Source organism: Lacerta agilis, chromosome 3 (assembly GCF_009819535.1).
Source record: "Lacerta agilis isolate rLacAgi1 chromosome 3, rLacAgi1.pri, whole genome shotgun sequence".
Lineage (NCBI taxonomy): Eukaryota > Metazoa > Chordata > Lepidosauria > Squamata > Lacertidae > Lacerta > Lacerta agilis.
Genome location: NC_046314.1, coordinates 61,629,766 through 61,651,426, shown reverse-complemented (window position 1 = coordinate 61,651,426; position 21,661 = coordinate 61,629,766). Strand labels below are relative to the sequence as shown.

General features: G+C 41.5%; 1 protein-coding gene across 2 annotated transcripts in view; it reads right to left on the bottom strand.

Annotated features, from left to right (window-relative positions):
• GRM1 (glutamate metabotropic receptor 1) overlaps window positions 1-21,661 on the bottom strand; it is a 162,740-nt gene that overhangs the window by 37,812 nt on the left and 103,267 nt on the right. For both annotated transcript variants that reach the window (XM_033143945.1, XM_033143946.1), the window contains exon 4: window positions 5,912-6,147. In XM_033143945.1, coding sequence (XP_032999836.1) covers window positions 5,912-6,147 — 236 coding nt within the window. The remainder of the gene's footprint in view (window positions 1-5,911; window positions 6,148-21,661) is intronic.

The window sequence follows — 21,661 nt, the reverse complement described above, 5'->3', positions numbered from 1 at the left end:
TGACTAGCTAATTACAGCTGCAACAACCAGAGAGGTAATGGTGGAAAACATGGGCTGCTAATAGCAAGCAAGGCAACCTGTGTCTGAATTACTTGGATTTACAGAGTTGGGAGAGACCACCGGGATCATCTAGTCAAACTCAATGCAGGATTTGCAATGCAAGTTGCATCTATAGCGTCCCTGATGGATAGCCATCCAGTCTCTGCATAAATACTGCAAGCAAGGAGTCTATCTGTTCCACTGTTGAACAGCTCTCGCCATTGGGAAGTTTCTAGTGATACTTAGCTGAAAGGTATTTTCTGGACAGATCTGGAATACTTTATTCAGCAGCAGTGTTCGGGCAGATGTATGACATGACAGCCCAATAGGCATGCTAGAGCCAACACAAATTAGGGGAGATGAGGGAGAAAGAGTCTGTGCCATGACTAATATTTATTCACCAGTTTCTTGGAAGTGGGGCTTTCTCCTTTACCCAGAGAATGAATTTGTCTGACACAAATATTGTAAAATATTGAGAGGGGAAAATTTATACCCTCAATGTTCCATGGGACCACTGAACTAAGGGTCATGTTTCTTTTTTCTTTTAGTTTACAAACTTATATACTTATGCATACCTTGAATATTCCCTGCCTAGGTATTTAATGTATTTATTTTATCATATACATCCTGCTGTTGCGTGGATGAGGTTTCTAGAGTGGGAGAGGTTTCAAGAGAGGGGAAGGAAAAGGACACCTTTCCCTCTTTCCAGTGCTTTTGAAATCTCCTGCTTCGCCATAAAGAGCTCAGATTTAGGGAAGTTTCTGAAAAGGGGATGTTCAGTATTCTAGCCCTTCATGGAAAGCCCATGGAAACATAGTCAAGTCCTTCTGAGGAGCCAATATTTGGGAACCAGGAACATAATTCTTCCAGAAATGAGTATTAATTATCAATAAGAAGAGAATGTAAGTGGTAGGTGAGAGGACAGGAGTGAATTTCCCCCACTATTTTCTATAGTGATGGGATATTTTGAAACAAGATGTAGTTCCACCATTTTATCTGCTGGCACAAACACTTTTAGGATTCCGAGCCACCTAATGTGGAGAAGAATGTGTTGATTATGTAGTTTCAGTGAATTATGGAATAGCCTAAAGTTTCAAATCAAGCAACTATTCAAATCAGTTCCTAATACACTGTATTCAAATCATATGAACAGGAAACACTGCATGGACCTATAGTCCTTTTGAGTCCAGTCCACTTCAATTTACCTTTTCATGTCTCAAGATTGAAAGAGATACAGATATACACATTACAGTGGTACCTCGGGTTAAGAATTTAATTCGTTCCAGAGGTTCTTAACCTGAAACTGTTCCTAACCTGAAGCACCACTTTAGCTAATGGGACCTCCCGCTGCTGCTGCGCCACCAGAGCACGATTTCTGTTCTTATCCTGAAGCAAAGTTCTTAACCTGAAGCATTATTTCTGGGTTAGCGGAGTATGTAACCTGAAGCGTATGTAACCTGAGGTACCACTGTAATTATCTCGAATAGCATTCACAAAGGAGAAATGACTAGATTTTGTCCACAAGAGGGAGCACATCATTCTTCCCTGCCATGAACTTTCGTTTCTTGCTCAGATACACGGCTGGAAAATTAGGGAAAGTAAAACATTCAACAATTTGGAATCCTTCAGCTGACACGAACATTGGTGTCACCAGGCTCTATACAATGTTAAAATTAGAATGTCTCACTCTCAGTGGAAAAAAACAGGCATCTTAATATGCATTCCACTTAATTTCCAAGGGATAATATTAGAAAGGGTGAAATTAATGCCAAACCCTGAACCCAGTTAATGAAGCAAATTAGTTATCAAAAACTGAGGTAAAGCTTGTATGGTAGCTATTGCTAGGGTTGACAGAAATGAGATTTCCTCATTCCTGAGGTAAAGGAGATGGAGGGAAATTGCTGCTGGGTTTCTTTCAGCAGTGGTGGACAGAAATGAGTTAACCTTCCTCACAGGTCTGTCACAAATCCTACATATTTATTTGGAGAGACAATCCCTCACATGTTTTCCCCCATAGCATTAAAAAATGGAAAATAGGAAAGGGGTGGTGACATAGGCTGTAACTTTCCAGGCTTTTGTATCAAGTTTAAAGTAAGCTTGAATGTCGCGAAAGAAAAAGACCAAACAACAGACGGCAATAAACATGCAGTTTGTCCTTGAGTACAAACTTTTCTTTCATAAATTGTGGGGCAAATCAGAGCTCTTTTCCCCATTGCAAACTGCAGGTGTAGGGACCTGATTGGATGCACAGTATGGAATAACAAGTTAAAGCACACCATCTCCCTTGCCAGGGTTTTGATCTAGGTTGTCTCACGCCCTGCTGGCAATTTTGGGGGGAAACTTTGCATTCAAGGACAAACTATGTGATAAATATCACATGTAGTTTGGCACTAAAATGCTGCCAGTAGTCCACTGGATGTCATCATCAAAAAATGGCACTACTCTCTTCATCAAATGCTGACATCAGCATCCATATACACATCTGAACACAGCAATGTGTGTTTTCCCTGTACATCTGCTTCGTTGACACTTCCCACTTAATTACACAGTTATGCCATGGAACATGTAGAATACAGAGTTGAAGCAGGTATTACCAAATATTTGATATTTAAACTCATCAACATTTCCAATGCTGAGTGCAACATTTTACCTTCCTGAATTTGAGTATATTAAAAAAAAATTATATCTTAGGAGCCATCATCTGTTAAACGCATTGTGCTGTCTGCAAAATATTTCAGATATTCAATACTATTGTGTATATAGTTAAATATGAAATACTATTAAATATACTTTTGCAAGGTATCTGATAAAATGTATGGAGTCAGTAGTGTCATGCAAGAAACCTTTCATTCACCGTACTCATGATTTCCTTTTTCTTTGGAAGCACTGTGTGGTTTCTAAGTAAGAAACTTCTGGCTAAATGGATGAACAACCACCTCACAAAGGTTAGCTCAATTTGAACTATCAGCTAGTAACACACCATGATTAAGCTATCACACTAGCTCTCTGTTGTGAGCTACCAGACTCACAAGAGGCATAGTAATGGAACCAGTTACAAGATAATTCAAACTATGGAATTTGCTGCCATAGAATGTAGTAATATCCACCAATTTGGATGGCGTTAAAAGGATTTAGACAAATTCATGGAGGATAAGGCTGTCAATGTCTAATAGTCATGATGAGTGTGTACTTATTCCAATAACAGAAGTGGTATGCCTCTGAACACCATTTGCTGTTTTTCCCAAGTGGGGAATGTGCTTTTGCAGTAATGTTTACTTGCAGGCTTCCCACAGGCATCTGATTGACTACTGTGAGGAAAGGATACTGGACTAAATGGGCATGTGACCTGATCCGGCATGGCTCTTCTTATGTTCAGCCTCAGGGTTAATTCAGTTCTTCCGTCTCTGTAGTCTACACACACATAATATCCCATTCTTTTCTGTTCCTGAGATCTCTGTTCCCTTGAGTGACTGTTCACATCATTCAACATGACGAGCTTGTTTAAGATCAAGACTGATGCTCTTAGACACAGGGAATGCAGACCTTAACATGCAATCTGTTCCATGCTGTGTTTTGTCCTTAGCTTTGGTTAGCGCATTGGCACTTTCCAGTGGTGCTCAAGGGACACAGTGCCAACACAAGACTAATCCTAATTTCAAAGACGTGACAGAAAGCTGCAGGGTGTATAATGCAATCTCTCCCTGTATGGACCCACTTAATGTTGTTTTAATGTGCCAGTAAACCAACCAGTAGCCACAGTACAGATTGCATACCAAGACACATTCCATAAGTCCAAAGCTATAACTCCATTTCGCAAACAGCCACAATTCCCAAGGAAACTTAAAATGAAGATCACACCTGCAGTCTGTGGGGCTGATCTGAAAGGGAAATCGCATGGGGCAAATCAGCCATGAGCGGTGCATCATAATAACATGGCCAGATATCTAGGCAGGTAAAGCTGGGGCACATTAATTTGCTATCCCTGATCTTTAGTGTTGCATCTAGGCGTCTAACATAAAACCCCATATTGCACATATTAATTCTATCTCTTCTGATCAATAAGGGGTTAAAATTAGTGATTAGAACAAAAATCAGCTGTGCTGGGCCTTTTCAGAGGAGCAAAAAAAATGTACAAACACAGCATATTTCTGTGATTACTTTGAAGAAAATAGGGGGGGGGGGAATCCCACACATTTACATTGCATTTCCTGTCTCTCACCAAAATCTAATCCACCCCCTCAATATATAAACTAGCATGGAATGCTTTTCAGAAAGGATAAGAACAAGTTTATGGGAAATAGATCTATGAATCCCTCTTATTTCTAATCTTGAAGGGGAAAATGGTTTTACTTTTCCATTTGCCACATTTCTCCACAAGTTTGTGAATTTTAAAAACTCTCATGAAAATCCACCAACATTTTACTCCTTGTTATTTATCAGTTCGTTGGCATTTTAGTGCTAATGTACACATTTTAATATGTGATTTTGCTGAATATATCTGCACATTGTCCAAGCATTTTTTCTTAATACAGGGCATACTATGCACCCCAAAAGCCCAAATTATATATTTTTGAACAAGCATTTTTATTTGCTCCATCTGTCATTTCCACCCCCTCAGTATGGGGGCACTTGCTGGTGGGGGGGGGGCACACCTATCCCAGTGGACGAGAAGAGGTTTGGCCATTTGTCACGCAGAACAATCCTACTGGTGGTAATGGTGGGGAGACCTGGGGTGCCAAGCCCACTCTCCCAGAGATTGTCTCTAAATAATAACAGGGAGAGACTGCACCCCATTGGTAGAGCACGTTCTTTGCATGCAAATGGTGCCAGTCAGGTTCAGCCTCCGTAATATCCAGGGAAGGCAAAGATAGATACTCCTGTAAATTTATAGAGAGCAGCAAACAATCAGTATGGACAATATTAAGCTAGATAGACTTGGTCTGACTTGGCATAAAGTATCTTCCTTTGTTCCTAAAAAATAATTGTATTAACAATTTGTTCAGTTGGGAGCAGGGATAGCTCACTAGTTATATTATAACCTCACTGTCTTTTTGACATTTCGCTGAAAGCAGGTTTTTGTTTGCTTTGCTTTCCCCATGTATGTAGCAGGTGTGTCCGCTGGCTCTACTGCACATTTGATTTTAAAATGGCTCTTGTCTGCTTTCTGACCTCTTTAACAATGTGCACACAAACAGCAGGATAGATGCTCGAAGGCAGTTTCAGCGCCATGTGCGAAAGTCTGAAAAAATGCCTCAGGCCTTGTCGGCAATCAAGCCAGGTTTTCACTCTGTTCTCCTATTTTACCACCTGCAAATTCATTTCAAAATCAAACAAAAACTTCTGCTTTGCTGCGGCAAGAGAGAAAAACCAATTAAGAACCGGTTAAACAGAGCCAGAGGACAACTCAGGCAGCCTTCCCCAACATGCGGTGCTCTTCAGATGCAGCTGGATTACGGCTCCCATCAGCCCTGCCCCTTAGGCCATGCTGGCTGGAACTGATGGAGACTGGAATCCAACATCATATGGAGAGCACCACAATGGGTAAAGCCTGACCTAACACACCAGTTAGACATCTCATCATTGAACATTCACCTCTGGAGTGCCAGGGGCAGAGTTCCTTAGTTCATCAAGGAACAGTAGTAGCAAAGTCGAGATTGCCCCATGTTGACACAGCACCTTGCCTACCACCCCACCATGATTTGATGGTGTGGTTTCCTCCATGATTTCAAGTAGGCTTTTACTGCAATGTGCAAGCAGGAAAAAGAGAAGACACGTGGGCAGGGCAGGGCAAGCTCTTGTTTGGGAAAATAATAATAATAATAATAATAATAATAATAATAATAATAATAATAATAATAAATTATATATTTACCAGTGCAGTTCTTTTGAAAGTTGAGGTTCTCTAGAGGATGTCCTGGAATGCGACACTGGAACCTGTGCTGCCAAAATTCTGGGAACCAGGGATTCCGCGTGTTGGTTTCCAACCGTATTTTCAAAAAATAGTCATCGAATGACACGACGTCCGGAGACTGCAGCTTGATTGTGATGCCCCCATTTGCCTCAGCTTCGTACCCTTCAATGACTTCGTCTCTATCTGCCCATCCATCACTTAAAAAAAGAAGGAAAAGCTATTAGGAGGGAGCCAAAAGGAGGAAGGAGATCATGTCAAAAGGCATCTTGATCTTGTTGAAGCAGATGCCCCCTAGCAAATCAAAAGGTCATTTCAATATGATGTATTAGAGGAAACTATGAGAATATATGCTTCGCCTCCCACATCACCTCTATGTGATATAACTTTCTGTTATTTATCCGGCTTGGTAGAGCACTCAAAATCACTTGCAGAAAAGGAGACTTTATAGAGATGGTGGCTGATATACTTTCTGAAGCAGCCCTTTTGTAGCCAACAACACTCAAGAAGGGAGTGATAACTAGTTTGCGGAAACTTCAAGATGTGCAGAAGTATTAAAAATAAAGTGGGAGTCCTAACTTGCTGCTTAAGTGGGAGCAGGGATGGAAAACATGGGGGAAGGGGCATAGAATGGAGTATCCTGGAACAGGGCATGACTGGCTGTCTGGAATCCTGAGCAGGAGCACTATACGCTGCAACATTTTGTTGTCGTCTCCACTTGCAGTACTGCAAATTTTTATTCTCAAAGTATCTAACTCCCAGGCCCAAAGAAGTGCTCAGCTACATCCTTGCTAAAGGACACTAGTTCTTGTTCGCTTACACTGCTTGCAAGGGCATGTCTAAGCCCCATTCAGGGTACCGGTTTTAATCTATAAAGCTGAACATGGCTTCGGACAAGCATAAGAACATAAGAAGCGCCCTGCTGCATCAAATCAACAACCCATCTAGTCCAGCATCTATGGGAAGCCCACAAACAGGACATGAGCACAACAGTTCTCCCCCACTCATGTTCCCCAGAAACTAGTATTCAGAAGGATACTGCCTCTGGTACTGGAGATAATATGTAAGCCATAATTGTATTTATTTATTAGATTCATATCCCACATTTCCTCCAAGTTGCTCAAGGTGGCATATATGGTGTGTGTGTGTGTCCCCCCCCCCACCTTTTGATTTTATCACCACAGTATCACTGTGGAGGGTGTTAGGCTAAGAGACAGTGACTGGCCATTGGTCACCCAATGTGTTTCATGGCTGTGTGTCTACTAATTTTGTGCTTGCTTAATCCTCAAAAAATTAGTCGAATCCCTATTTGAAGCCATCCAAGTTGGCAGTCGTTACTACATCTTGTGGTAGTGAATCCCATTGTTAACTATATCCTGTATGAAGCAGGACTTCATGCGTCCTGAATCTTCCACCCTTCATCTTCTTTACTTGTCTCTGGGTTCTAGAGTTGTGGGGGGGGGGTGTTCTCTGTCCACATCATGCATAATTTTACACATTTCTATAATGTCCCCTCTGATTTGCCTTTTCTCCAACTAAAGGCTTTCCTCATAAGAGGAGCTGATCCATCCCCACAATCGTTTTGGTTGCTTTTGTCTCCACCTTTTTTCCAGCTCTATAATAACCTTTTTGTGGATTCAAGCGCAACTCATGAAGCTGATGATCTAATTTAAACCAAATACAGTGGTACCTCAGATTATGAACTTAATTCGTTCTGGAGATCCATTCGTAACCCAAAACCATTCTTAACCTGAGGCGTGCTTTCGCTAATGGGGTATCCCGCTGCTGCTGTGCCGCCGCGGTGCGATTTCTGTTCTCATCCTGAGGCAAAGTTCACAACCTGGAGCAACTACTTCTGGGTTAGCGGAGTTTGTAACCCAAAGTGTTCGTAACCCGAGGTACCACTGTAAGGGCCAATAAATGCATCCCAATGTGTCAGAACAGGGAGGAATGAAACGTATGTAAGAAAATTCAATCCACTGAAAAATCATCCATTTGCTATTCATACACAAACTTTTTTTCTGATAGGCAAATAATCCTTTTCCTCCTGTGATATTGTCAAGGCAAATTGGCTGTGCTAAAAATGAGAAAGAATTCTAAACACTTCCAAAGAGACGGACATATTTTTATTGGTGATATTTATCTGATAAGACCCACTTTAATGCTTTTCAAATGAATCACTTGGGTGAGGAGCTTTTGACTTCGTAAAGGTTAGCTAATAAACTCTTTGGATCATAGTTTTTAGTGGTTTTCTCCAAATCTTTCTGTTGTCCCCCAGAGACTAATAGCTTGGAGTTTAATTTGAGTGCAAGTGCAAATGCAAATGCAAGTCAGTCTGCATTTAATTTTTAATGTGTGTGGTCATGTCGCTAAAGAAACAGATTATGTTGGTATCTTAGAAATGGTGGCATCCTTGTGGAATGATACCAGCAACTCTTTCTGTCGCTTAAAGAGCTTAATCTGCTTGCCTCTCAAAGCAGCAGAGTGCTACAAAAATCAATGAGACTTACCATAAAGAACGTACAGCTGACCTAAGCCACAAGATAAGGAGTTACTTGCAAGAATTGTTCCAGACACCCAGGAGACAAAATGTACATGGGTTCCATTGCAAGGGTCAATGTGCAACCTTAGAGTAAATCTGGTGTAAAAACAGATCAATACAGGCAGAACTTCATGAAGATTTAACTAGTCTTTAAGCCATAAGGGCATCTATGGTGATTCTCTTACTCTCAAAACTGCAGTCAAGGAATTGGTGATTTCAAACCAATATTTAAAGAGGAAGCTTTCCAGGGCAGATCTATGGTCAAACCTTGTCTAGGTTGTTATGTATTTATTTATAGTGCAGGCCCATGCAACCCTCTCCTCAGAAGTAAGTCTGATTGCATATGGTGGACCTTACTCTCTAGCACGTATACATAGAACTGCAGCTGCATTCACTTATAAAAGTATTTGCATGCTGCTCTTCAGGCACAATAAAACAATTTAATACAAATTAAACCATGTCATACATGAAAAACAGCAGCAGAAAAAATTACAGATTTCAAAAACTGAAGTGAACTACAGATGTTTTAACAGAGAGTGGGCTGCTAAATCGTTCTAGGAAGTAAGTTCCACAATCTGGGAACTTGAACAGGAAAAAAACCCAAAGGAATTCAGGAGAGCTTACTTGTTCTTTTAAACCTATAGGGCTTTGCAGAGTGTCAATAGTTAAATGGTGGTTAAATTGCGGCCCTCGCCAGCTAGCATGGCCAATGATCAGGGTTGGTGGGAGTTTTATTTATTTCAAAAAGATTCAGATACCATTTGATTGCTACTGACAGGTAATATAATTGATGCATGTGACAAAATGGGCAGCCGCACTCCACTCAGCTACTGCCTGCTTTTGGGATGGATCCTAATAGGGCACTTCACTGACACATACACCCCAACTACCTCTTCACTACCACTCATAATTTCCTTTTAAGTTCTCTGAGTAGGCAGTCCCAATTTCACTATCTTTTCCTAAAATTTTATATAAAAACTTCTTTTTAATTGCTTTCCACATACTTTTTGGTAGGCAGTTGCTAGACATGAGAGGCTAGCAAGATGTGCTACCAAGGTATATTTTTGTGTTTTTGAAAATGGGAAAAATATAAAATATATAAAGCATCCCAAGGACTACAATTTATCTTAGATACATGATCTTTGGGATTAGCCCTCCTCAACTATCGTTTCTCAGCATCCTTTCTTCCTGCCTGCAACCATTTTTTAAATAAGTGTTTCTAGTCTTGAATGCAAAGCTGTTAGTTCTGCCAATCAGATGCAAGATTCTCACAAAAATATTACAGAGTCTACTCAGAAGTTAGCCAACCTGAGTCCACTGAGGCTTCATCCCAAGAAAGTGTGCACAGGATTTTTGCCTAAAATATTTCCCCAAGAAAAATGGCTGGGCAGACTTCAAATGAAAAAACCAAAATAAAGGCGGGCTCAGTGATACAAGAACTATTAAGCTATAATAAAGAATTGTACCATTGGAGACTGGAGTCCCTTACTACCCCCTTCTGTTAAATCATTTCCCCACCAATAACATATCAGTTTACAATCCTGAAATCAAAACAGTCAACCTAAAAATACCTATTAAGATTAGCTGACAAATTACAGTAAATAACTGCACACAAGCCACTAATCCACGTTTAAAACCTACCTAACTAGCTCGTTTTGTCATAGCGTAACCTTGTAGTTTTGCTCTGAATCTGGCAATTTGTGCAACAATTAAAAGTACTGATGCTCGGCGAGGGCGTTGAAAGTGTGAAGGCAGAGAGGTTGCTTGGAAGGGACGTGCGTGTGTGGGTGGAGAACCAGCAATCGCACTCCTCACTGTCATGAAGAAAGAGACAACCAACTGTTTTCGTTGCTGTTTCACAGTGCGTTTGCCACAGTCGAAGTGGCTGCCAGTTTTCTACAAGCTGCACTTGTTTAGATGCCTCATGTTGTATAACAACAACAACAACAACAATGTATGCTTTTTACAGGCGATTTTTTTTTTTTAATCCAATACAAAAAGAAATGGTGCAAACCTAAGGATTACTCCCTGTTGTTTTGGATTAGGCATAGCTTCCCACTGGCACCATTTCATTTCATAAAAAGGAAGCCTGAAGGGTTTTTCCTTCTGTAGTGCACTACTGTGCAGCAGCTGGTATTTCTATTTGTTTCCACTGTTTGTACTTTTATACCTGAAATTGAATACAATTATAGATACCTCCCAAGTCAGTGCTTGGGCCTGCATGCTTCCTTGCCAAGTGTTGCCTTGGGGCAAATTGGCAAGGCGTAACTGCCCTTTTCATCGACCTACCCTCTCATTTAAAGCATTGCCAGGGTCTGTGTGAGCTTCTCATGATGCTGAGTTGGATTGTTTGGCTTCCTACTGGCTTCCTCTAAGCCAAGACTCAGTTTAGATGCTTGTACACGTTGCAGCAAAGCTTTTTGCAGCATAAAGTTTAGGAAGGTTCGAGGATGCAAGGATCTTTAACTTCCAGGCAACTCTAATACTTCAGATCTAGGGGTCAAATCTATATTATGTGGAGCTCTATAGGGACGCAGGTGGCACTGTGGTCTAAACCACTGAGCCCCTTGGGCTTGCCGATCGGAAGGTCAGCTTCTGTTGCTCTGTCCCATCTCTTGCCAACCTAGCAGTTTGAAAGCACACCGCTGCAAGTTGATAAATAGGTACCACTGTGGCAGGAAGGTAAACAGCATTTCTGTGCGCTCTGGTTTCCATCACTGTGTTCCGTTGCACCAGAAGCAGTTTAGTCATGCTGACCACATGACTTGGAAAGCTGTCTGCAGACAAACGCCGGCTCCCTCAGCCTGAAATCGAGATGCGTGCAGCAATCCCATAGTTGCTTTCGACTGGACTTAACCGTCCGGGGTCCTTTACCTTTACCTTATGTTGAACTCTATGACAAAAAACCCCTGGCAGCTGCAGAGTAAGGGCTGCATGCTGAGGAAAAGGGGGGAAGAAGAAGAAGAAGAGTTTGGATTTGATATCCCGCTTTATCACTACCCAAAGGAGTCTCAAAGCAGCTAACATTCTCCTTTCCCTTCCTCTCCCACAACAAACACTCTGTAAGGTGAGTGAGGCTGAGAGACTTCAAAGAAGTGTGACTGGCCCAAGGTGCATGTGGAGGAGTGGAGACGCGAACCCGTTTCCCCAGATTACGAGACTACCGCTCTTAACCACTACACCACACTGGCTCTGGAAGGTGGAATAATTTAACGCTTCTCCTCCACACCAATTTACTAATTAAAAAAACTTAATAGATGTGCATATTAATAGATGACTTGGATGATGGGCTTGAGGGCATCCTGATCAAGTTTGCAGATGACACCAAATTGGGAGGGGTGGCTAATACCCCAGAGGAGAGGATCACACTTCAAAATGACCTTAACAGATTAGACAACTGGGCCAAAGCAAACAAGATGAATTTTAACAAGGAGAAATGTAAAGTACTACACTTGGGCAAAAAAATGAAAGGCACAAATACAGGATGGGTGACACCTGGCTTGAGAGCAGTACATGTGAAAAGGATCTAGGAGTCTTGGTAGACCATAAACTTGACATGAGTCAACAGTGTGATGCAGCAGCTAAAAAAGCCAATGCAATTCTGGGCTGCATCAATAGGAGTATAGCGTCTAGATCAAGGGAGGTAATAGTACCACTATATTCTGCTCTGGTCAGACCTCACCTGGAGTACTGTGTCCAGTTCTGGGCACCACAGTTCAAGAAGGATACTGACAAGCTGGAACGTGTCCAGAAGAGGGCAACCAAAATGGTTAAAGGCCTGGAAACAATGCCTTATGAGGAATGGCTTAGGGAGCTGGGTATGTTTAGCCTGGAGAAGAGAAGGTTAAGGGGTGATATGATAGCCATGTTCAAATATATAAAAGGATGTCATATAGAGGAGAGTGAAAGGTTGTTTTCTGCTGCTCCAGAGAAGTGGACACGGGGCAATGGATTCAAACTACAAGAAAGAAGATTCCACCTAAACATTAGGAAGAACTTCCTGACAGTGAGAGCTGTTCGGCAATGGAATTTGCTACCAAGGCGTGTGGTGGAGTCTCCTTCTTTGGAGGTCTTTAAGCAGAGGCTTGACCGCCATCTGTCAGGAATGCTTTGATGGTGTTTCCTGCTTGGCAGGGGGTTGGACTGGATGGCCCTTGTGGTCTCTATGATTCTATGATTCTATATTGGCTGTGAGCACATGTGACTGTTTTTATATGTTTGCAGGTGCTTTTATATGTTATTTATTCATTTGCTTTTAAAAGTGTGTTGTTTTGCTGTAAATACCCAGAAATCAACATTGAAATCTCTCATTCTGTTAGTCCAAAAGCAAGCATATGTTCATCAAGTCACCCGTAAACATCCATTTGCTCTTAGACAAATAGAATGAGAGATTTAAGTGTTGACTTCTGGTATTTACACAGATGATAATAAGAGCAAATACAGTCATATTATTAGTCCTGTTGTAAAACTGCAGGCAGAATTTTGCTCCACGAGTTGCATAGTTCTGAGAAAAGTCAGTCATGTTTTAGTAGGATTTATGTTCCTTCAAAAAACCAAACCTAATATATTACAGTGATAGTGAATATGGCTCACTTGGCCCAGATACAGCATATAAATGGATGGTGTGTCTGAATCTGCATTCTTAGTACCATTAAATAGAAGTAGGGCACTGCCCTGAAAAAGTCACACTGAAATTAGCAATCATTCAATGTGGCTGAAGGTGGCTGTGGTTTTAAATAATTCACCTATGAAGAAAATAGGCTCTCGTGGGAAAATCAGCAACTTTCTATCCTAATTATTTTAAAAATGTAATAGATGTCCTTTTTTGTTTTAGATTAGTGAGCTGAAAAACCACCAGTATTTTAGGAACTAGTTAAGAATGTTAATGTAATATTAACTATTTCTTCTTTCTTTAAGAAACAATAGGGTCACTTAAGCAAATGAAAATCTCTCTTCTTACAATTCTCATCTTTCCGATGCAAATATTGAGACTGGGATCCAACCACAATCACTTGCAACTAGTTGAACATTAAAAAAGGGGGGGACGACGTCTGCTTCTTGATGATTATACCTACGCAATTCATAAGATTCCATGATCTTGCACCTTGCATATTTTGTAATTTTTAAGCATGTATGTAGATACTTTGTGATGAATGGAACTGAACAGCATTCCTCTCCAACAGGTGGATGACAGGATTCCCTCATAAACAGATATTTCAGGGTCTCACTTCTTATACTTCCAACAGATATTTTACAAACCATGAAAAATATAGGTTATGACTTGTAAGACAATGACAGTCTGTTTTGCAAATATGTATTCAAGAATCAAAAGTACCATATGCACTGCATATATTTATTTTCATAATGCATTTGTATCGGCCTATCACACCAGTGTCATCTTGGAATTGTTACCATGAGGATCCCTGACACTGTTAGCATTTTCAGCATTTTGTCAGAGTGACTGCTATGCTTGTATATTAGCTGTTCTCAAGGATGCCTGCCATAGCTTGTCTTGGTAAACGTGGGCTCTGTAATCCATGCTCTCACAGTTAACTGTATAGATGGTTTTCCAATCAAGGTACATCTAGATGAACCCAAGCCCTCTTTATTAGAGAAAGTCAACATTGTGTGATTTGCTTAATGACAAATAGCCTATTGAAAATGGCCAGCACATTTTTATGTGAATATGAAGGAGACACTCAGTGTTCAGGTTTGGGCAAGGTGACTAGAGAGGTCAGCTCCAAGCACATTTGGTAATGGGAAAGTCATGGAAATAATAGTAATAACAACTCTGGGCAGCTTCCAACAAATATAAAAGCATAATAAAACATCAAACATTTTAAACTTCCCTATACAGGGCTGCCTTCAGATGTCTTCTAAAAGTTGTATACAGTGGTACCTTGGTTCTCGAACCTAATCTGTTCTGGGAGTCCATTCGACTCCTGAAACCATTCAAAAACCAAGGTGTGGCTTCTGATTGGCTGCAGGAGCTTCCTGCACTTAAGCAGAAGCTGCATTGGATGTTCGGCTTCCAATAAACACTTGCAAACTGGAACATTTACTTCTGAGTTTGCGGTGTTCAGTAGTCAATTTGTTCGGCAACTAAGCTGTTCAGGAACCAAGGTTTGACTGCAGTTATTTATCTCCTTGACATCTAATGGGAGGGCATTCCACAGGGCAGGCACCACTACCAAGAAGGCCCTCTGCCTGGTTCTCTGTAACCTCACCTCTTGCAGTGAGGGAACAGCAGAAAGCCCTCAGAGCTGGATCTCAGTGTCTGGCCTGAACAACAGGGATGGAGACACTCCCTCAGGTATGCAGGGTTGAGACCAAAATGCTTTTCATGAACAGTGGGACTTCCGGCGAGGTCGCCATCACGGGCGGTCGCTGGGTTGCCTCGGCTGCGAGGTGACCCAGTCCAGCCCGGGGGTTGGAGCCCCGCCACCGCTACGCGGGGCTCCGGTGAGGCGCGGGAAGAGCGTCCCGTGCCTCGGGCTCCCCGGCGGGCCCGCTAGGCTACGCACCCTTCCCTCGTAAAGGGGGAGTGGGGGTGAAGGGAGCGCGGAGCCGGGCCATTAGGGGAAATGCCCCAACCGGGCGGAAAAGCGGCAAGTACTGGCCTTGATGAGCGACGACGTTCTCCCTGAGAGATGAAAGGAAAAGAAGCCCGGAGGTCGTGAGTAATTGATTGGATTAACTGTTGAGCTTAAAGACTTAATGACCCGGGAGGCTTTAAAGAAAGGAAGCCTGCCTTTAACCCTTCGGTGGCAAGAAAATAACGGTCTGTGATACTGTTGCTACTGGATGGCTACATTGTTAAGATTTGTTTATGAGTGAGACTTCATAGATCTCCCTTTGGGGAGGAAGAGGATGGAGAATATTCCTTTTGAAAGTTTTGGTCTTTGCGCCCCGGTTTCAGAGAAAATGGCTGCGAAAACTCTGAACCGAAGTGGAAAATTACTGCTATAAGATGGATAACATTGAAATAGAAACTGAAATTTGATACCTATGCCCGTCCTCACCATGTTGGGCTTTGTCTTTGAAATTGTTTTGAACTCTGGACTAACTGATGAAGAAAGGATTATTATATTGAAACTGGAACTGCTTAATCAGAAATTGAAGGTTTTGAGTGGGGATATGAAGAAAAATCTACTTCCCACAGAGGAGACCTTTCAGATATTCGATACTATGGAAGAAAGCCTTGGCAAAGAGCTGAAGGAGATGATTGAAAAACTGAGAGAGGCGGCATGGCGACTCCCGGAAAAAGAAGCGTTCCTCGGTGGTGGCAGCCTGGGGACGGCGAGAAATGATATATCCAGCCCCCGAGGTGAGAGCTCGGGAGCGAAGGGCAAGAAATTAAGACATTTTCAAATAGAAGAAGAATACAGCGTTGAATGGGAGAAGCCGATGGAAGATGAACAGTGTATCCTGATGCTCGATGCAAGGACTGTTGGGGACTGTGTCTGGTTCTGTGGACTTACAAGAAAAGAGGACATTTGGAGCAGTGGTTCCGGTGAAAGATGGAAATGGACAATGGACAGAGGGGGAATAGGGTGAAGTGTACTAAGTGTAGAATATAAATGGTCTGTTATGGTAATCTGAAATCGGAGGGTTAAGACATGAAGTTTTATTGTATGTTTCAATAAGAAAAGGGATATTTTGAATTTTATGTTATTAGCAGCAGTTAAGAGATAGAAGAATTTCGTATAGATTTGATATAAGAATAATTTGTTAAGATTTAAAGATTTGTTACTAACTATTAGGGATTAATATTATTGTCTAGATTTGAATCTTTTTAAATGAATTTAATTTTTTAGAGAGATGATGTTATTAAAGTAGATATGGATCTAAAACCGAAGGAGAGGAGGCAGGGGAAGTCAACCGTCAAGATTCGGAATTAGAATATTTTCTTATATGTGTACAAGAAGAAGAATCGTGATTATGTCTGTATTTGTTTTATATATGTAGGTGTGGGTGTGGGTTTATGTTTTGTTATGAAAATGTCAATAAATTCTTATAAAAAACAAAAAAACAAAAATGCTTTTCATGAACAGTGGCAACCTGCCCTTTAGGAGAACTTAGTAGTATGGCTGTGTAAGGGAAATTGTTCTCAAATTTCATGTTCAGAAAGCATCATTCCCTCCTCGGAATTAGTTTCATGTGCCCTTAGTAACATCAGCATACAACCATAACTGACTGACTCAGCTTTGCAAAGTCATAGTGTTTATAATTGTTTGGAGCTAGACTTGTCATACTGCAAAAGGGTTCCTTCCATTTGTAGAGGGGACAAACATCCAGAAGAGGATTCGGCTGGAGGAGGATGGGAGTGGGAGGCAGTTGTTACTGATTCTCCTTTTCCCTTGCAACTACCAGTTCTACCTCCCTTCCAGAGGAACCTCCAAAACAGCTTTTCATTGGCCACAGGATGGCTGTAGAACTTGATAGAGGGGCAGAAATCACTCCCCACTTCCTCCAGTGAGACAGCCTCACAGGCAGAGTTCCCCCACAGTTAGTCTGGATCAAATGGTATATAGTTTCTGATTGTCTAGGGTCATATAATGAAGGAAAGTGAAGCCCTGCCTAAGGGGGGAAAATAGGATGGCAAGTCAGAAGCAGGTTGACCTTATCTGAAAAAGATGAACATTTTCTCTGGTTTGATGCCCCCCACAAAACATTATCTTTGCCAGAAACAGGCAAACAATTGGCACAGCCCTAAACCTCCTCATGTATTTACCACAATTCAGTTCAAGACTATGCATTGGATGGTTACATAAATCATTCAACCGATTTACAGAAGTAACGCCATGAGACTTCTGAACCCCCTAACACCACATGAGTAACACTCCAGCTGCAACGAACAGCTTGTGGAGACTTTTCAGATGAATAGCTGAAGAAATGTGAAGGTAGTTCAGAATAATGAATTCATCTGAGAGTTTGGCAATCTGTTCATATGTAAATAGTTGTAGGAAAAGAAGTCAAAAAGCATTTCTCTTACATTTATCTTAGCCTTTGCAGTCCTTCTGTCACCTGAACAACTGTTGCTTTGAACAACTATAGCACACACAGAGCTCAGGCTTGTTTGTTTCATTTCACATACACATGGTTTCTTTTCTGAGTGCTTTCTGCAAAATCTAAGATGTTGGCTCAAGCAAAATTACACACACACCATATATATATATATATATATATATATATATATATATATATATATATATATAATCTCTCTCTCACACACACACACACGAAGCATAGCTTGGATGCAGGTTGTGTTTTATATTGTATATGATTAATGGCAACCTGTCTGTTTCTTATCCAACATACAGAAATGATGAATAGCTCACTCAGTAGAGCATGAGACTCTTAATCTCAGGGTCATGGATTTGAGCCCAATGTTGGGCAAGAGATTCCTTCATTGCAGGGAGGTGGACTACATGACACTCAAGGTCCCTTTCAACTCTACAGTTCTATGTTTCTATGAATAAGTATTATTATTATCTATTATATGCCGCTTAGATGCCAAAATGCTTCCAAATGACTTCTAGAATGCACCCATATTAGTATGCAAAAAGCAAAAAATCCCACCAAACTTCTGATATTGTACAGATGAGTAGACTCTAGTCCACAGAAGGTTATGCCGAAATAGAAGTTGTTGGCAGCCAACTCTCTGTCACTGCAGAAAAACATGAGCAACATTGCAGAAGCCCCAACTATGCTTGGGCAAAAGCTTCTCTATGTCCCCCCTCCCTGAGAGGTTTGGAAGGTGGCAACACAAGAATGGGACTTTTCAGTGGTGCTTCCCTGACTGTGGAATGCTCTCCCCAGAGAGCCTCGCCTGGTGCCATCATTGCATGTCTTTAGGCGCCAGGCAAAAACATTCCTCTTTACTCAGGTTTTTGGCCATTAAATAATCTATGGCCTGTTAAAGCTGCATAACTGTTGTTATGGTTGTTTTATTAATAAGGTGTCTATTATTATGCTTTATTATTGTGCTCAGTAAAATGTGTTCTTAATGTTGTATACCACCCTTGATAAAGGGAGATATATAAATTGAAAATAATAATAATAATAATAATAATAATAATAAGTATGAGGTTTTGCAAATGTGCTTATGTGATTTGCTCAGTAAAATTTCAGCTTAAACAAGATCCCAGAATGCATATGCTGTCATGTCTCAACACAAAAGATGCATTTAAAAAGGATGGGGTGAGAAAAGGGGTATTGTTTTAGCTTTATTGTTTTAAATTGGAAGAACTTCCTTCTTCTACTGCAATTTCAGGGCTCTACAAGGCGCAGCTTGGTAGGGAAGCTCTCTTCAAGGGGAGAGAAGCACACAGTTCATCCCAAAGGCATCCTCCAGGGATGCATTTGATAAAGGAGATCTATATCTGAAGATGACAGGGAAGAAATTGAGATCATACAGATAGAAGCTGGTAACAGCCACAAGTCTTTGGGGACTGGCTGGTTAATTACAATTTAGGATACACAGTAGTGAGCTGTTAAGCAAAAGAAGAAATGTTCTGTCATGTAATGTACAAATGCTGGAAGCCTAAAACAGAGAGGTAAAATCCCCCAGCACGTTTCCAGCTCAGCATCCATTTGTATGAATGAGGGGCAAGCAAGTACAGAGCATGGATAAGTTGCTCCCTTGAGGTAGATGAATGCCAATGTCTGCTGCTGATTAATACCTTAGAAACTGGCTGGAAGGAGAATAGTCAGTGGGCCTGGCCATTCCAGCACATAAATAACAGAGGAACGGCAGAGCTAATTCTCTGAACACATCTAAGAAGGTAGATGTCTTTTAAGAGAACTAAAAGCTGCCCTACAGAAGTTCTATAAATATTGGACGTGGAAATAATTGGCGGGCTGTTCAGTGCTTTGCTTTCCCCCATTGAAGTGAATGGCTGCGATTAATTTCTAAAGGATAAAGGCATGATATATGCTCAGGGAGCCATGGAACAGGAGCCGAACCTATCCTCATCCAGGATTCCTGTAGTTCACAAACCCACCTTCCCTTCCACAGCCCATCATAACATTCGGCATTTTATTATGGAATCTGAAAAAGTGTGCATGCACACAAAAGCTCATACCAATAACAAACTTAGTTGGTCTCTAAGGTGCTACTTGAAGGAATTTTTTCATTTTGTTTCTGCATTTTATTAGTTTTATATATTGTGGATTAATTTATCAGGCAAGTTTACACATCTATCTACTAAGGAGCAGTGTGTGCTACTAATTTATGACAATAAGCAGATTATTAAGTAGAAGAAAGCCTGAGGGGTTTTAAATCTGTGAATTGTGATATCTTCACGCTGCATTTTGGGTCGCCTTCATACAAGGTGTGAGCAATTTCTGAGATTAGAGGGAAGAAGACTATGTAAGTGCTGAAATATTTGTTTACACAGTCAATTATGCACGCGCTGTGCCTGTGAAGAGTTGTAGATAACACTTCAGCATTTGTTCAGAAATTATTTCTTATCTAGGACTGTGTATTTGTCTTTGGATAAGCCCAAGACAGCCGCATACAGGCATCAAGCACAAGTAGCATGACTCTTTTGGTGGCAAGCCAAGTGCAGACTGATGCTACATTGGTGCTTTCTTCTGCAAACCCTGGAGATGCAGAAGATGTCATCTATTTACCGGGTACCAGAAACTTTAAATGCATGTGCATTTAGGGACCTTTTGGGGGGCAGGGCTCCCAGACATTTGTGTATAAGCATCAGGGACTGGTTGGACACTGGGGAGTGGTGGCTGGATTTCGATGACCGGGCACTTGGAGAAGGGGGCTTGGAGACTGAGGGATCGGTGAACTGGGTGGGGGGCTGTAAAACCCAGGAGATGAGAGTCAGAAGGTGCAGGAGAAGGTGCAGGATTGGAGAGTGAAGGACAGGTGCAGGAGGACAGGACAGGAGAGATAGGCCAGGCTGGTATAGAGTCACACTTCCTCCACACTTCCTCCTCCTGCTCCTACTTCTCCTGCTCCATCGTCACCCACAACCAGAAGAGGATTGAAGCAGGGGGAGCAGGAGGCTACACGCAAGGAGTCTTCACTTAGTTGTGTGCTGTTCTGTTGTGGCAGCTGCCTCCTTGGATGCACACCTAACAGTAGCTGAGAAACGTAGGACTGGACATGCCTTTTGGTAACTTTTAAGGGTATTTTTGAAAATAAAGAGTTAATTCCTCACTCTGGACATTCTTGCCTGACAGCATTGTGGCCGTGAGTGTATAAAGACATGTTTACAGAAGGTACATTTATTACACTTTGTTTGTGGCATTAAAAACACACACACACACACACACACACCACCCACTTGTGTGCATGCAGCAACTGCATCTTTTTATTATTTTGACAAAGTAATAATAAAAAATAAATAAGAATAAAATGTGCACCCCACCCCTAAGACCATTCCATTGTAACTATCCAACCTCCCAAAATTTCAACATGTCTTGCGATGGTTTGACCCCTTTCCGTTTTAACAGTACAGATTCTACAAACACCTTCCATATCTCCTCAAAATTATTTCTCCTGCTTATTCCCCGTCTTACCTTAATGGCACACGTTAGCTTATCATTAATAGCTATATCAGCTACTGCATCTTTTCTAAGCTTTGGGAGAGGAGAGTAAAATAACCTTTCTGAGATGAAGGCACAGAAACCTGTGCAGGAAAGTATGAATTTTAAACACAATAATTGCACAGTAGAAGAGGAAGAAGAAGAGTTTGGATTTGATATCCTGCTTTATCACTACCCAAAGGAGTCTCAAAGCGGCTAACATTCTCCTTTCCCTTCCTCCCCCACAACAAACACTCTGTGAGGTGAGTGGGGCTGAGAGACTTCGAAGAAGTGTGACTAGCCCAAGGTCACCCAGCAGCTGCATGTGGAGGAGCGGAGACGCGAACCTGGTTCACCAGATTACGGGACTAATGCTCTTAACCATTACACCACACTGGCTCCCTACTATACACAGTTGTTGTAAAGCCTTAACCAATATACAATAATGACATGCCAATGAAAGCCAGTTTGGTGCAATGGTTAGAGTGTTGGACTAGGTTCTAGAAGACCAGGTTTCAAATCCCCACTCAGTCACCCTACTGGGCCAGTCACTGCCTCTTAGTCTTACCTACCACGCAGGGCTGTTATGAGAATTAAATGGGGCCAGGGAGAACCAAGTATTC